Raw genomic sequence first — 16,969 nt, forward strand, 5'->3', positions numbered from 1 at the left:
AAAGTAGTCATGCAATCCTTTAATTTTTTGTAATGAAAAGTAAAGTGATGACAGGAGGAAAATCCTGAAAACATTTGAATTTTTCATATGTTTAATAGAGACTTTTTAATTTATCCATAAAAAAGTAGAAAATTAGTAACTCCATTTAATTTATAAAACAGGAAGTTATAAAGTTATATAAAATTATTTCTCATGAATGTTCCCGAAACTACTTTCAGAATATAAGAATGAAGAACAATGATTAAAGGGATAATTGAACATAAAATAATTTTATCTGTATTATACCATTTAAACATATATCTTTATTATCTCTTTTTAAAATTACTTGAGCCAATTATTTCTATTATATAACATATAATGTATACCATATATACATACTACATATCATTTTCTGCATTCTTATTTAAATATATTGAGAAAAATATACTGTGAAAAATATACTCAAAACTACATACATGTTCCTTTTAGAACATGGCTATGATATTTGTGCAAGTGAAGCTTATATGATTTTCAGTGAGAAATCACTAACTGAAAAGTATGATTTATTACAAAAATGTGGGTATCTTATTGCAGTAATGTATCATGTCATCCACTTCCTGGAAGAAAATCAATCACATATAAAATACTGACCCCTTCTGATTTTCTTTTCTTACTACTTGACAAGTAAAATCCAATTTGTGAACTCATTGAAAAAGGAAGCTTAGATTACTGGGTAATGTTTTAAAGATTTATATAAATCATCCAGATAACAATCCTTAAAAATGATACTCTGACAGCAAGAATTGTATTTTAAAAGAAACATTTTAAAAATTACTCACATCAATTCTCTGATGCGTTTTGAAGCTGAGATGAAGGATGCTTAGTGACTGGGTATGGGCCCTTATTGTTTTGTTTTGGTTTTTGGCCAGTCCTGGGGCTTGGACTCAGGGCCTGAGCACTGTCCCTGGCTTCTTTTTGCTCAAGGCTAGCCTTCTACCACTTGAGCCACAGCATCACTTCCAGCCTTTTCTATATATGTGGTGCTGAGGAATCGAACCGAGGGCTTCATGTATATAAGGCAAGCACTTTACCACTAGGCCATATTCCCAGCCCTGGGCCCTTATTGTTTATCACCTAATAACTAGAAATTTGATATGTTCATATTGTACATACAATTTTTGGATATGTAGTACTAGCATAATGGAAGACTTCCACAACTATTTCAGCTTTCTTTTTAAAGCTCAAGTAATTCATTTAACTTTGTGTATTGTTGTTCAGTGATTAGTCATATTTTTTGGAAGCCAGAAAACAAAGCCAAACTATTTTTTATTACTACTTATACTGACAATACTTTCCTTCCTTCTCTTCTTCTTTTAAAATTCTTTCATTAGGGTTTATGGACAGGAATCAGACGTTCTGAAATAAATAGTATTCAGTTCATTTTAATTTTTTTCTCTTTTTTGTTTTATGCATGATACTTGCAATTAAAACTGGTGCTCAGATCTCATGTTTAGCTATAACACTGAGGTCTTATATCCTTCCTTTTAGCAAGAACACATTAACAAAATACTCAACATTAAATTTAATTACAAAAGGTTCAGAAGACATCCAAAGCTTATGATGAACAGGGTTGGTTCTAGTCTTGTTTGACTTCACTACTGTTATTGTTGGGTTTATCATCTCTGATTCAGACTAACTTTTTGGTTTATAAACATGGTAGAATATTACTTGAGCATTGTGGTATATGCATGCATTCCCATCATTCAGTAGTCTGGGCAGAAGAATCTCACCCTTAAGGTTAGCCTGGGCTACATAGCAAGACCCTGCCTCAAAAAAACAAACAAACAAAAAAAAAAAACAAGCAAATGAAACAAAAGAGGGCTCTACTATCTGTATCATACCATATTGCATTTCTTTTTGGTTTTGTTTTTTGTTGTTTTTTTTTTGCCTTTTTCTTTATATATTTACTTTTGGTTGTTTTGCGTATCAAACATGGTATTATGCATGTTAGACAAGTGCTCTATCACTCTTCCTGTTGTTTTAATTGTGCCTTGGACTACTATTTAATTTGAGTAGTTCATTTCATAACTGAAAATATCTGATATATGCAGAAGGAAACTACAGAAGGATTTTTAATTATTCAATGATGTGAATACCTTTAGTTTGGAAAGATTGCCTTATAGAAGATGGATACAATGAAGCAAATAGAGAAGAAAGCTAATTAGGAAACTTTTCCAAGTGAGGATTATCAGTAAACTAAAGTTAGAAGGTAGTGGTTTTCAGAATAAAATGGTACCACTTGGAGCAGTATCTCATCATCATTTACTCAATTTACAAATGCCTTTGATGTTAACAGTTTATTGTTCTTTAACAACTTGCACAAACTTTTCATTCAGTTCATTCAAAATGGAATTAGACAAATAAGTTTAAGTATTTAAAACATGGGAGTACTTACATTTTTGTATTAAATTTTTTCTAGTTTTTTTTTTTTTTTTTTAATTTCCAAGTAGTTACTACTAATGATTACTTGGTTACTTTTGCGGAAAGTAGTAAGTGCTTCTTGTCATTTGAATGGTTTTCTTTTCTTTCCTTTCCCTTCCTTTCTTCCCTCTCCCCCTCCCCCTCCCCCTCCACTTCCCCTCCCCTTCCCTTCCCTTTGTAGTCCTAGGGATTAACTCAGATCCTTGTATATGCTAGGAAATTCTCTACCACTAAACTACATTGTTTTTCATTTGTTTTGTTTTCTATATTTTGAGACAGACTTACCAAATTACCCAGGCTGATCTCAACTGTGTGATTCTCCTGCCTTGGCAGGTGCCACCATTTCTAGCATTTTTTTGTGGATTCTTAATTGTCACTTGATGCTTTATGGGTTGTTTTTGTCTGTTTCTGGAATTTAATTCAACAAATATTTAATGAATGTCTGCTTTGCTACAAGTACTAGCAAAGACACTGACATGCAGAAGCCAGAGGCATAGCTGTCCTCAAAGACATATCTCTTGTAGAAATTCATTGCTTGTGAGAGTTTGTGTTTCTTTTACTTTTGTTTTTCATTTCTTTTTTAAAAAATTTTTATTGTGAAAGTGATGTACAGAGGGGTTACAGTTACATATGTAAGGTAGTGAGTACATTTCTTGTCAAAATTGTTACCTCCTCCCTCATTTTTCTCCTACCTTCCCCCCTCTCCAATTCTTCCCCGCAGTTGTACTAGCAGATGACCACAATAGCTCAATAGCTATGTACATATGATCACATAAGATGAAGCTAAGTGAAATGAACTCCAAGTTATGGAAACAAGCAGTGTTATGCCAAGTCGTGAAACGACCAACATGAAGACCACCAAGACTCAGACATTCCGAAATGCAAAAGCAAAGCAAGGCTTTATTCAAGCGGGCCATGGCCTGGGCCTCATCCTACCCACACAGCGGAGGTTAGGAGGAAGCCCTGAGCTGCGATTGCACAGGGTTTATAAAGGCAAAAAACAAAGTTACAGACATCAGGTGTTCAAGCAAGACAAAAAACAAAGTTACAGCAATCAGGTGTTCAAGCAAGCAAGATTAGGACATGGGTACAAATCTGATTGGCTCAGGGCTCCAGGCATTCCGGGGAGCGGTTGGAGTTCTTGACCGGCTGAGCCTTAATAAGCTTGCCCTGGGTTTGCTCATCCTTTAAACAGACAACAAAACGGGGGCTGCCTGAAAATGAGGTTTACTTTAACTCTTCATTCCCCCCTTCAGCAGTTTACCACTGTTATTTCTAATGCTCTATGTGAAATTATTTCTTTTTTCTTTTGCTTATCTTCCCTCTGGTTTAACCCCTTTTGTCACTGTATTTGATTTAGGTGCCCTTGATGTTGTATGTATGTTTTTCTGAATCTGGGAAGGAAGGGGAACAGCAGAATGGTGAGATAAAGGGTAAAAGGAGAACCAGTGCAATAGCAATACTTAACAAGACAATATGTAGCAATACTTAACAAGACAATATTTTTTTTTTCTTCCCCGATTTTTCTTTCTGCTAGCAACAGTGACTTTCTGGCCCCAAAGATTTCACTTAAAACTAAAAAACACAAGATGTACCCACAATGTATACCAAGAGTCTCAGAGACTCTTCTTCCATGAGAAAGGTTTTTCTGGCAGTTGTTCCCACTCTGGCACTCACCCAGGTATCTGAGTTTACCATGCTGTTGGCCTAAATGCAGTCACTAACATGTCTTGCTAAACCTTATAGGCTTTTAATTATCTTATAATCTGGCCACTGCAGGAGTCAAATGACTTCTTTCTTAGGAGGAAACAGTCATTGTTTTTCTCCTAATAGGTATTGAGGTCAGTGGTTTTCTAATCCTGTGCTATAAAGACATGGGAGTTCTGTAGCATTGTTTGTGGAAACTTCTTGAGGGAATGGGTAAAGATGACCTGTAGAGGCCCATAATCTACCCCACAAAAGCCAGCTATAAGTATGCTTACTATCAGGTTAAAAGTGATGTCAGTTTCTCATTACAAAACAAAAAAATCATTTACATCACTAATAGGCAATTTCCCATTCACAAGCATGTTTTTCAGTGGCCAAAGTCAGATCAGTTTTGATGCTATTCTTAAAGATTATTTTTTTTCATTGTGTATTGAAGAATTCATTTTTTTTTTCCAGTCCTGGGCCTTGACTCAGGGGCTGAGCACTGTCCCTGGCTTCCTTTTTTGCTCAAGGCTAGCACTCTGCCACTTGAGTCACAGCACCACTTCTGGCCATTTTCTGTATATGTGGTGCTGGGGAATCGAACCCAGGGCTTCTTGTATAAGAGGCGAGCACTCTTGCCACTAGGCCATATCCCCAGCCCCATGAAGAATTCATTTGATAGTAGACAAAGACCCTTTCTTGAAGTAAGGCAGGACTAATGGATCTGTTGGATCTCTGCTAATTTGCTAATTTAAGCAGCAGAAGAATGGATTTATTATGTTCTAGTTTAGCAGAGGTCTTTTTTATCCTTAACCCTTTCCAATACTCATATTAATGAGGTCATTAACCATTTTGAAGATGTACTAAATTTGCACTGATAAAGTAGAGACCCATAATACCTACGTTGAAACTTGTCATTTATAATCTGTTGCAGGGGAATCTAATGTCATTAGTGTGTTCTTTCAGTACTATATTCAAAAATAACCCTCTTCAAGGTAAAAATGTAGTGCCAGTACAAAGAAGATAATTACCAGTGTGTTTTTTATGTCTTAGGCTGACAAAAGACTAGCTGCTGGGTATGGCATCTTTGAAAATAGCAAGCTCAGTCTTGTTTCTTTATCTTGAATTTATAGAATCTTTGATAATAAGCAGTTTGATATCAGAATTTGATTACTTACTGTGAGCACAGTAAAGGGTACCCTCAAGGCTTGTAAAATAATATTTTTTAAACTGATGATAGCAGTGGGTAGCTATCAGCCTAGAAATATCTATGTTTTAGATGCTTATAGTACCTGAAACTTAATTTCAAATCTGCATTTATTTGATATATTGCACATGAGCTCCAACTTTTCACCTTAATGTTCTTTTGGTCATAGAACATAATCATGGTGGGGATTTTTTATTTGCTTTCTTGCCCAGACTGCTGTTTTCTAGCAGCAGTAGTAAACTGATAGAAAGAGGGAAATGATGAGAAACGAGCATCAGAAAAGAAATAGGAACTACTGCAAAGCAGCAAAATAGTAGAATTGCAAAAAAAAAAAATATTAAAAGCTGGCAGTGTGAAAAAAAAGATATGAAATGGAAAAGGAAAGCAAATGAAAAAAAAAATCACCCAAATACTTTGGGGAAGAGAAAAAATGAAATGTAGAGGAATGAGATTTATACTGTTGAGGAAAAGCCAGAGACAGATTTAGAGAGCATATAAGAGTAATATACCTATATATATACATGTTTTATATATATATAGTAAATGTGTATAAATTACATATAAAAGTATAAATTACATATTTAGGGAGCATGTAAAAGCATATAAAGGTTTCCTTAGGATTTCTTTTTTTTGTTAAAATTGAGGAAGTATCACAGATAACTAGTATTTTTAAATGCCTTACTGATTTTTTTGTATTATTTACATATCAGTTTTAAAATAGTGACTTTATAACCAACTTTGCTTACTAAAAGTTACAATATTGTACCACTTTATCAAAAATGAGAATATAATTGCTCAAGTAGTATTCCCCATGAGCAGATATTTTAATTTCTGTGTAGGTTCATTATCTATATTCCATGTTGGGAAGAAGACAGGTCTTTCTCATTTTTATAATGTGTTTGTTAGGAAGAACTTTATTTAAAACCAGATATGGGGACACATACTTGGAAGCCTGAGATTGGGAAGATCATGGCACAGTCTGGTCACAAAACCTTATAGCAACCAATAAACAGATATTTGCTGTGTTTGTATGTATCGACCCACCTGTGCTGGAAATGTCTATAAGAGGATCTTAGTCCAGACTGCCTAGCAAAGACTCTATTTAAAAAAATAGCAACAAAATTATAACAAACTAGCAAAAAAGGCTCAGGAGTCTAAGAACCTTCTTAACACCAGGTCCTGAGTTTAAAACCCAATATTGCTGAAACAAATGTACACACACATAACATTTATTTTAAGACAAGCTTTGTTGTATATGCCAATAATCCCAATACTTGGAAAGTTGAGCAAGGATGATCTTGAGTTCAAAGTCTGTTTGGTCTACATGTTAATAACTTGTCTCAAAAAACAAACAAAAATCTTTTTTTTTTTCTTGAAGTAAAGCTTCTAATGTCTATCATTTTTATCTGTTCTATAACATTAAAGCTGGAGGTTATTTTAGAAGTTTTTTACTCAAAATTATTACACAATATTTGAAATCACATGTATTCTTTTGTTTTACACTGGAAAGTATGTTTCATGCCTCTTTAATTAAGATAATATCAATTGGCTTACCCATATAATATAAATGATAGACTAATGCATATAATGGTAAAATGTAATATCAGAACATACTATTTTGATAAATTTTAAAATTTCAAAATGAATATATCTCTTATTTTATTTTTTATGCTTTATTTTAATGGTTTATTAACATGCATTAGGTGTATAAAGGGGCTTTTGTCATATGTGCATACAATGATACTTCTGAAAATGTATTTTTTGGGAAAATATACTAGGAATAAACTCAATGAAGACTGAAAGTTTCAGACTATCTACTTTGAAATGGTCAGAATGAAACATGATTTTTGTGAAAAATAATGTATGTGAGCACTAGAACTTGATAAGCAGCTAGGAAGAAGAGGAAAACAGTGGATTTCTAAATCCTTCACCTGTTAGTTAATGACACAACACATAGTCTCTGCCTTCACAGAAGTATAGATATGTGTGTGTGTGTGTGTGTGTGTGTGTGTGTGTGTATGAAGATGTAAAAGGCTTTTATTCTCATGTGCCCAGTAAACTTCCAAATGCATGAGGAAAAAAATGAGGGAATTACAAAAAGAAATAGATTCCCTGTAATACCTAGAAATTTCAACATCCCAGTTAGTAATTGAAAGAGAGCAAGTAGAAAATGAGTGAAGCCATGTTTAGATTGAAGAGCACTACCAGTTAACTGAATACAATCAGCATTTGTACTTTATAAAACAATAGCTGAACACAAATCATCTTCAAGCTCAATGGAACCATTATGGTATGATGTATACATATATTGGCATGTGTATATGTTGACATATATGTATATATTGGCCCAAATAGTTTAATTTTATATAGTACATTATATATACAGAAAATACACAGAACATATGTCATTAAAATATAAAGCATATATGTCTATATGTATATATATATGTTCATGTGTGAAATATGTGATACAGATGACATGTGTGACATACATGGCACAGATGACATATATGGAATGCATGCCTTACGAGACAGATAATGATGTTCCAGGCCAACGATCCCCCAAAAAGCCACCAAGGAGCCAATCTGATGCAAGGACAAGAGAGTCATTTAATTCAGCTAGAGCCAGTCCCACAACCTTCCATGGCAGCAGCCATGCGGTAGTGAGCCCCGCCTCCTTGTTCAGCAGGGTTTTTTTATTGACAATAGGGTAGGGGGAGGGATAACCATGACAATGGCTTTGTGATTGGGTGAAGGTTCGCGGGCTTACACTTCACTGGCCGGTTAGTTCCCGGTCAAGCTCTGTCTCTGGCTCATTGGCTAGGGGTGTGCTCATTTCTCATAAGGGCGGGGACTTTTTAGCTTAGTGATTGTGGGATAGGGAAATCCTGCCATATTGGAGGGGAGGGGGGCACTATTGTTTACTGGGAGAGGGAATCTTCCTAGGCCTCTGAGCAGGGGGGCTGGGGAGATAGTGGAAATGGAGTCAGCTTCTGCCCTCTTTTGCTGGCCATATCTGACCTCCACATCACAATAAGACATGCACGACTGGTGACATGTGTGTCATATGACACGTGTGACATAAATGACATGCATGTCCATCTGACATGTATGACATGCATGTCACATATGCCAAGCATGGCATACCTAACATGTATGTCCCATGTGTCACATATCGCATGCATGTCATATGTTACTGTTGTTATATGTGTCACATATGTTATATATCAACACATACATCCAGATGACTAGGAATTTTTATGAAGGATGAACTACTCTTGAGTTTCTGTTTGTTGAGTCTACTTTGTTATTATTCATTAAAACTATCATTAAACTATCAATCTCCAATGAAGACTTGTAAGTTTTGTCTCAGCATAAGATGTTTGCTTTGGTTTTCCTCTTCATAACTGCTGTGAGTAACATATTACAGATGAGGCTTTTATGTTGTAAAAGGTCAGGTAGCTAAGACTTTCAGGTCACTGCTTCAGACCTATTAACTCCTAGTTTCTTTGTGCTTAAAGGTATGCAATTATTCTTTACTTTCAATGAGTATTTAGGATAATTGGGATGATAAAATGCATGCTTTTGGCATCCTAGGTCTTACTGCCCCAGATTCTATACTTGCTTTAGCAATAATGTTAGCTTCCAGATAACTAGCAGTGGTAAAGCATGTAGCCCTTTTCCTGGAATTAGACGAACATAGCATTCTTTGTGTCTGCATTAACTGCCAATATAACTTCACAAAAGTTAAGTGTTTATAACCCAAATTTAATAAATCGGGTAACAGTATTTACATGTACATTTACCTCATAGACTTCATTAATATGGTTTGTGAAGTGCTCTTAAACATCAAGTAAACATGAGGCAGTATTAATCTGGCAGATCACGTGCCCTTGACTCCATAGCAGTCAACATGTTTTGATTCTTGGAACCAAGTCTACACTTCCTTTTGTCTGGAACATTATATTCTATGCAACCGATAAGAAAGTTCCTCCTGACATAATATGTGTGGTGCATGCATCCAGTTTCCTCTGGGGGGAGGCCTTTCATCTTTGCAGTTTGGGACTTAGCTTAACTATCACCTGGCAGTGAAATAAAAAGAATACCAATAGTTTTCATACTTTGAAAAAATATTTCTACTTCTCTTTTCAATGTAACCTGTAAGTGGCCTTATAAAGTCGCCTTTTACAACATGAGAATGCAGCCAAAGAGTGCCAACCAGATCCAACTTTGGGTCCTGAGAAGCAGTTTCATGTGGCAACTGTTGCAGAACATTGACTTCTGTCTGAGAGAGACTTCCCAAGTCCTCTTGTTGGTGAAGGAACTGTCTTCTCTCCAAAGACACTTAAGACTAAAGAGATGTCATTTTGGAAGATAGCGATTCAGGAAACACTTGGAAAAGTACTTGCAAGAAAACTGCTCTCTAGTGACTTTATCTCAAAGAATTGCTGAGGGGGAGCTTGTTATTAAATTAAATGGTGGACAGCAATGTATCCATGCTCCCAATAAAATCACATTTATTATCTTCAAAAGAAATAATAAAATGCTGGGCGCAGGTGTCTCAAACTTGTAATCCTAGCTATTGAGGAGGCTGATGATCAGGGCTCATCGCCAGCCCAGGCAGCAAAGTCTGTAAGACTCGTATCTCCAATTAACCACCAGGAAACCTGAAGTGGCCCTGTGGCTCAAGTGATAGAGCACTAGCCTTGAGCAGAAGAGTTCAGGGACAACACCTAATCCCAGAGTTCAAGCCCCACAACCGACAAAAAAAAAAAAATTGCCTTATGTAGATTCTGTCCAGTGGTTACATTGAGCCAATTAAAGCATCAGACTCCTATACTTATTTAAAAATACAGTGTCCTGTTATTTGGCTTAAAAAAGTGTATAATACTAAACTTATGAAGATAAGAGGGAAAGATTGTTAGTACTGTGCCATGAAAGGGTTTACAGTTTGGAGTGCCTCTCTTTGTCCATATCTACATTTAACATTGTGGCTCTATTTCCTTGATACTATAATGACAATAGGAAGACAGGATAAAGATGAGAAGTTGACTTTCAAGAATGCAGACATCTTCAAGTCTTGCACTTCTGCACCAGATATTGTAGGTGAAGCTACTGTAACTTCATAGGTGAGACAGTAATGTGATTTCAAATGTGTTTACAGATGACATAAACAGAAGTTGTTTTTTTTTTAAATTCTCTAAGTCCTAAGGAAATAATGAAAGAGGAAAGTAGCAGTTTTTTCTTTAGTCAAAAGATGGCAGTGTTGCTGTGCTGAATTTTATTTTTTTTCTTACCATTAGGGCTCAATCCTTTTTAAGTGAAGAAAAGAGTTAAATTTAGCGATCTAATTAACATTGACCCTCCCAACAGAATGGCAAATTATCTAATCAAGCACAAGTAGAATATATCAGAAAAGGAGATTTATATTTTTAATGTGTTAGGTGGTTTTAATAGCTATTTATGAAAATAACATTTTCTGAGACTTCCATATTTGCTACAGAAAAAAAAAATTGGGCATCTTTCATCACATTAAATTTTGGTTCATTTTGCATTTCTATCCCTTGGGAAGTTTGATAACTATCAGGGTTCCAAGACACTTTAGTTTGGGGCTTATTTATTTATTTATTGGCTTCTTTTCGAGGTAATTGAACTTAAAGGCTGTTATTTTTCCTTTGAGATACTAAATTTGGGCAATCATTTTTCTTTCACTTTCCTTGTTTACTAAAGATCACTTGTTAATAGTTGGAAGCCTGTGTGACTAGTCTGGGAATTAAAAGATCCTTGCTTGTTATGCTGAAATAGCAACACATTCTCCTCTTGTTTCTAAGAATCTTGAACAGTTGTTGAAAGTTGATTCTCCACAATTTTCACACAATTAAATTTTCTCCTTTAAGAAGCTCTTTCAAAGATGGAAAACTGCAGTGTAAAGCACAGCATTTAATTTGAGGACATAGAAGATAAATACTTCAAAAATTGGCCTTATTATTAATAGAATAAGGGCTTATTCTTATTTAAAAAAGGAAACAAATATAGTAAGTTCTAGTGGCTAGTATCAGTTACGCCAACAGAGATGAGCTGGATAATAAGTTCGAGTCTACCTCAGGCAATAAGTGAGACTTCCATCTCAACCAGTAAGCTGGGTTTGGTTGTACATAGTTGTCATCCTAGGTTTGTGGAAGGCCATAAGTAGGAGCATCAAGATCCACGTCATTCCAGGAAAAAAGAATAAGTAATCTTCTACCTAAAAAATGGCTGAAGCAAAAAGGTTTGGGGGTGTGTGGCTTAAGGTTCAGTGTTTACATAGCAAGTGAGAGGTTATGAATTCAAATGCCAATAACTGCTTTAAAACACACACACACATGTGCACACACACACACACACACACACACACACTTTATTGAGGTCAGTGTGGAGAAACACTGGGTGCACCAAATCAAATGCAAAATAATCTAGTTTTCTCCTTACAATATGTTAGAAAGGAGACACGGTGAATATCAGCATATAGACTGCTTATTGGTGAATTTGCCTATCTGATATATTCACCATCCCCATAGTGCCAGTTAAATCAGGGCCTCATGCATATTAACCAAATCCTCAAACACTGAGCTATATAATCCCTGCCTATTTAGATGCTTGTTAGTGTAAAAAGTATTAAAGTTTTCATTGGATAACTATGTGGCTACTTTTATATGAGATATATTACAGAAAATATTGTCTATAATGTTCCAATAAGTCATTCAAATCTAAAATAGTAGCCCCAAATCTTATTCAAAAACACCTAGAGCCAGATGTATTTCAGAATTTAGATTTTGGAGGTTTAAAAAGTAAGTTTAAAAAGTATATATTTAGTATAAGGTAGACAATATGGCCCCCTCCTTCAGTATGGTCTAGACAGCAAAACTCTCTAATCAGACATTTAATACTTTTAAACAAAACATAACATGTATACCGCTATGAGATAAGGCAACCAAAAATAATGTTACTTGAGTGCAGGAGAGATTTTTGGGCCAAATCTATCACAAAGCCTAAATTACCATTCAATTTAATATTATATCCTATAGGGTTTTTTTTTTTTTTTGTTTTTTGCCAGTCCTGGGCCTTGGACTCAGGGCCTAAGCACTGTCCCTGGCTTCTTCCCGCTCAAGGCTAGCACTCTGCCACTTGAGCCACAGCGCCGCTTCTGGCCGTTTTCTGTATATGTGGTGCTGGGGAATCGAACCTAGGGCCTCGTGTATCCGAGGCAGGCACTCTTGCCACTAGGCTATATCCCCAGCCCCCTATAGGGTTTTTTAAACATAGAATCTGTTTTGTTTTGCTTAGTTTATAGTTGATTTATTAACTAGGGTGGCTCAAGCATGAAATGCATTTTATCCCATCCTGTAATACACTGAAAGAGCACTAAAACCTTAGGAGGCATTCTATATCCCCTATCTGCCATATAACAACCAGTATCTGGGATCCCTTCTGATTGCTACCATTCCATTTTCTGTTAGTAGTTCTGGGGTAAAAAGCATTCCCTATTATTTTTACACACTAATATTAATCACGATCAGCTGTATTTACCACAGTAAGGTAGATAGAATCTTTTTTAGTATTGTCAGTAGGGTTTAAGCCTTTTGTAGGGGCATGAGAAGCAAATAGGTATTTTCAAGGAAATGACAGTGTTTATACTATGTGACTGTTCTACTTCCTTTAGAAGCACTTCCTCAAGTTTTTCAAGACTGTTGAATTTGTTTATTGAACAATAATATGTAATCCAAAACAAATGTTTTGTGGTCTTATTTGGAATAGAACATAGTAATTAGACTCCTGAGTATTAGAACTTCTAAGAAATAATTATTTCCTTCTCTTATAGTTAGTCATAACATCTTTTTCTGACTTTTACTTATTTATTTGATTAGGAAGCTCATGTCTTACCATTGTGATTAGAAAGCTCTACTACTTTACTGGTATTTAATAATGAATAATGCTAGTCTTAATGCAATGTACTTTGTAATAATTCTGTGAGAAAAACCTGGCTAGTGATTATGCAGGTGAATACTACCTCATTTTTCAGGATCTTGTTAAATCATGACACTTAGTGTTATTGAGAAGTCAGGGAGCGACTGCTCATTTCGTGGAAGTTAGCAGAGAATACTATTTTACCAATGTATGTCACTTAGTGGCTAGATTTTCTTTCCTCTTAAGAAAAAGAGAGAGAATAGCATAGCTCAGAATTTAGACAACATAGAGATTTCTTTTTCTTGTTACCAGTCCCAAACATAATATGTCATTCTTTCCTTCTCTAATCTTGCTTTGTCTTTTCATGTGGCAAATAATACTACTTTGCCAGAATTTATTATTCAAATTTAATTCCTACCAGACTAAAGCCCTCCAGAATTTTAAGCTTATTAGTGGGTTTTTGAGTCCAACTATAAAGTGTCTTTTATTTTTTGCCAGTCCTGGGGCTTGAACTCAGGGCCTGAACACTGTCCCTGGCTTCGTTGTGCTCAAGACTAGCACTCTACCACTTGATCCACAGTGCCACTTGTGGCTTTTTCTGTTTATGTGGTGCTGAGGAACCGAACCCAGGGCTTCATGCATGCTAGGCAAGCATTCTACCACTAGGACACATTCCCAGCCAAAGTGTCTTTTTTATGCATATTGAATCCCATCTCTTCATAAACATCTAAACATCCTACTATATTACTGTCTTGTAATATCCTTTTAATTATGACTTGGGTGAAATCTGACATAATACATGTCTTCTGAGGACCATTTAAACATGTATGTGAATTGATATGGAAGCAGAAGGCTTATTTCAGACAGTTTAAGTGACAGGGATCTGCAAACTAAGGCACTTATATTCTAGGAGCATGTTACTTTTTGTTTACAATATTGCAATAACAAACTTCTCTTAATTTTTATTGTTAACATTGGACTATTGTTTAATGTTCTAGCCATAACTAAAATTCAATGTCTATTGACATTGACACCAATACATAAATGTATTAAAAGTGAAGAAGTGAGCTGGGATTGTGGCTTAGCAGTAGAGTGCTTGCCTAGCATGCATGAAGCCCTGGGTTCTATTCCTCAGCACCACATAAACAGAAAAAGCCAGAAGTGGTGCTGTGGCTCAAGTGGTAGAGTGCTAGCCTTAAGCAAAGGAAGTGAGGGGCAGTGCTCAGGCCCTGAGTTCAAGCCCGAAGACTAGAAAAAAAAAAAGTAAACTGTATAGGGGTGGGGGAGGGTTAGCTATAGTGATAGTTTTAGGCTACTATAATAACTACTGATGAACCCTCAATATAGATTTCAATAACCGAGGAAAAGTCATGTAAAGTTCAACAAAATTTTCAGCATAGTAAAATCTTAGCTATGAATCTGAGATTGAAGTCTTGCAGCTTAGTTTAATATCTTCTGCTTTAGTTCAAACTCTTGGTATATCTAAAATCCATTGCCAGTTAAAGCAAAATAGATATTATATTTAAACAAAAACTAGCTTTAGCACATCAATAATCATATGCATAGAATTGTAACCTTTTGCCCTCTAGGGTTCTGAATTATCCAGTCTATAAAAAAGAAGCCTTTGTATTGCTGCACACCATTTCCATGCTTAGAAATTAACGTGGGCATGGGCAGTTTTGCTGACTAATTTTTAAAAGATAATTTATGACTATAAAATGCAAACAAAGCAAAATAAGCCAACAATGGTAACATTATAGAAATTAATTTAAGTTTGCATCAAGTGAAAAAAATATTGTTTGTAAATGATGAGACTTCAATGTACTTTTGTACAACCTTAATGAGAAAAATACTATACCTATTTGATTAAGTACTGTCTTTGCTAACTGTGAAAGTAAGATTAAAATAGTCTTTTGAATGGGATCTTAAAGATAGCTGCACTCAAATCCTGTATGAGTCCCTTACATAGATTAAAAAAACAAACTTATACCTTTTTTATAGCCTATAGAAAAGGATACAAAATGAACGCAGTTAAAAAAATTGTTTAGCAAAATCTGCCAATGCCTTGGGTGTCATTGTAAAATAGACAAATAAAAATATTATCCTTACTTGGGTGTATGTAACACAGTTGTAACTGCAACAAGAAGCTGGTGGTCAGAATAATGCCTAATGCATAATATGAAGGTCATGACTATGTAATACATCTTAGGAAACTAAAATCAAGGTGTTCACAGAGCTCTATTTCCTAGAATTTCTAGAGGATAACCTTTTTTTTTGCATCTGTGTTTCTTTTTAAGTCCTTTACCAGCTACCAGCAGCAGCCCACATACCTTGGTGCTTCTTTTTGGCCAGCAATTCAGTCATGATAGCTTTAACTTCTAGCACTACTTCTCTTTCACTAACTCTTCTGCTTCACTTTCATCTATAAGGGACCCTTTAGATTACATCACAGACACTCAGGTAATCCAGGATAATCTCCCATGTCAAGATCTGTATTTTAGTCAAATCTATAAATCCCTTTTGGCATGTTTTACAGGTTCTAGAGATTGAGATGTAACTTGTTTCCATATGCTGGGAATTACAATGTGTCTATCATTGTTTTTCTTATTAGAGAATGTTACTTCTATTTTATATCTTGTTTGTAGGAACTTATTATTCCCCTCTGTAGTATATTTAAGTAATAGTAAGAACTAAGAAGATAAATATAAAATATTTTAGAGGCTAACTACAAACCCTGATATGTTAGTGCCTGACTCAGTGGCATGGTTCCCGGACCCCTAAGTGACTCATTAATGCTGACCCATTTTTTTCCCCTTGTGGAGACACTTAATGGCTTCTCTTTATTCTCCAGGTTTTTATATTTCACAGTGTTTTATCTAAATATGAGTGAGTTTCATTTATTCTAATATGGAGGTTTTTCATTGTTTTCCTCTACACCCATTCCCTTTAACATTGATCTCATCTCATACTACTACTCCCTGGCTCACCTGGCTCCTCTTTGGCTATTCTCAGGCTCTTTTCCTTGATTACTCCTTTGATATAAAATGCCTTTCCTTCACATATCTGCTTGGCCCACTCCCATGCTGTCTCAGCTCTTTTATTCAAATATCACTTTTGAAATAGCATTCTGTTCTAAAAGTCTAATTTAAATTGGAATCCTCCACTCTCTAAACACTCCTAATCTTCTTATCCTGCTTTAATTTTCTTCAGATTTATCACTAATTTGCATACCAAGCTAAAATACCTGCAAACACACATCTATGTGTATGTTAATTGGTATGTATGCATGTATATATACTGTGTGTCTGTTGGTATGTATCTGTATATATATATTTATATATGCATATGTATGTATACATCTATGTATGTACACATATGCATTGTATATTTATGTGTAAATGAATGTATATTTATATAAAATTTATGCATGTGTATGTATATATTTTGCTATAGCCATAATGAAATATTGCAGTCTGGGTTGCTAAACAAAAGTTTACTTTCTATTCTAGTTCAGTAGCCTTTGAGTTTTTGATAAAGATATTGGCAAAATTCACTTCTTCTGAGGCCTCTTTCCATTCCTTATAAGTAGTTTCTTTTTCCTGTGTCTATGTGGTCTTTTCTCTATAAATACTGCGGTCAAACTTCATCTTCATATTAGAATATGAGCCA

The 16,969-nt window shown here is 35.2% G+C and overlaps 1 protein-coding gene across 3 annotated transcripts in view; it reads left to right on the plus strand.

Moving 5' to 3' along the window:
* The window catches only part of Nsun3 (NOP2/Sun RNA methyltransferase 3), a 52,224-nt gene that overhangs the window by 32,458 nt on the left and 2,797 nt on the right, over positions 1-16,969 (plus strand). Inside the window, exon 6 of one of the 3 annotated variants that reach the window (XM_048346466.1) lies at positions 3,998-4,606. The exons of the other annotated variants lie outside the window; for them this stretch is intronic. Coding sequence (XP_048202423.1) covers positions 3,998-4,097 — 100 coding nt within the window. The 3' untranslated portion in view covers positions 4,098-4,606. Of the gene's footprint in view, positions 1-3,997; positions 4,607-16,969 lie in introns of those variants that run through there. 3 annotated transcript variants of the gene reach the window in all.

Source organism: Perognathus longimembris, chromosome 5 (assembly GCF_023159225.1).
Source record: "Perognathus longimembris pacificus isolate PPM17 chromosome 5, ASM2315922v1, whole genome shotgun sequence".
NCBI classification, from domain to species: domain Eukaryota; kingdom Metazoa; phylum Chordata; class Mammalia; order Rodentia; family Heteromyidae; genus Perognathus; species Perognathus longimembris.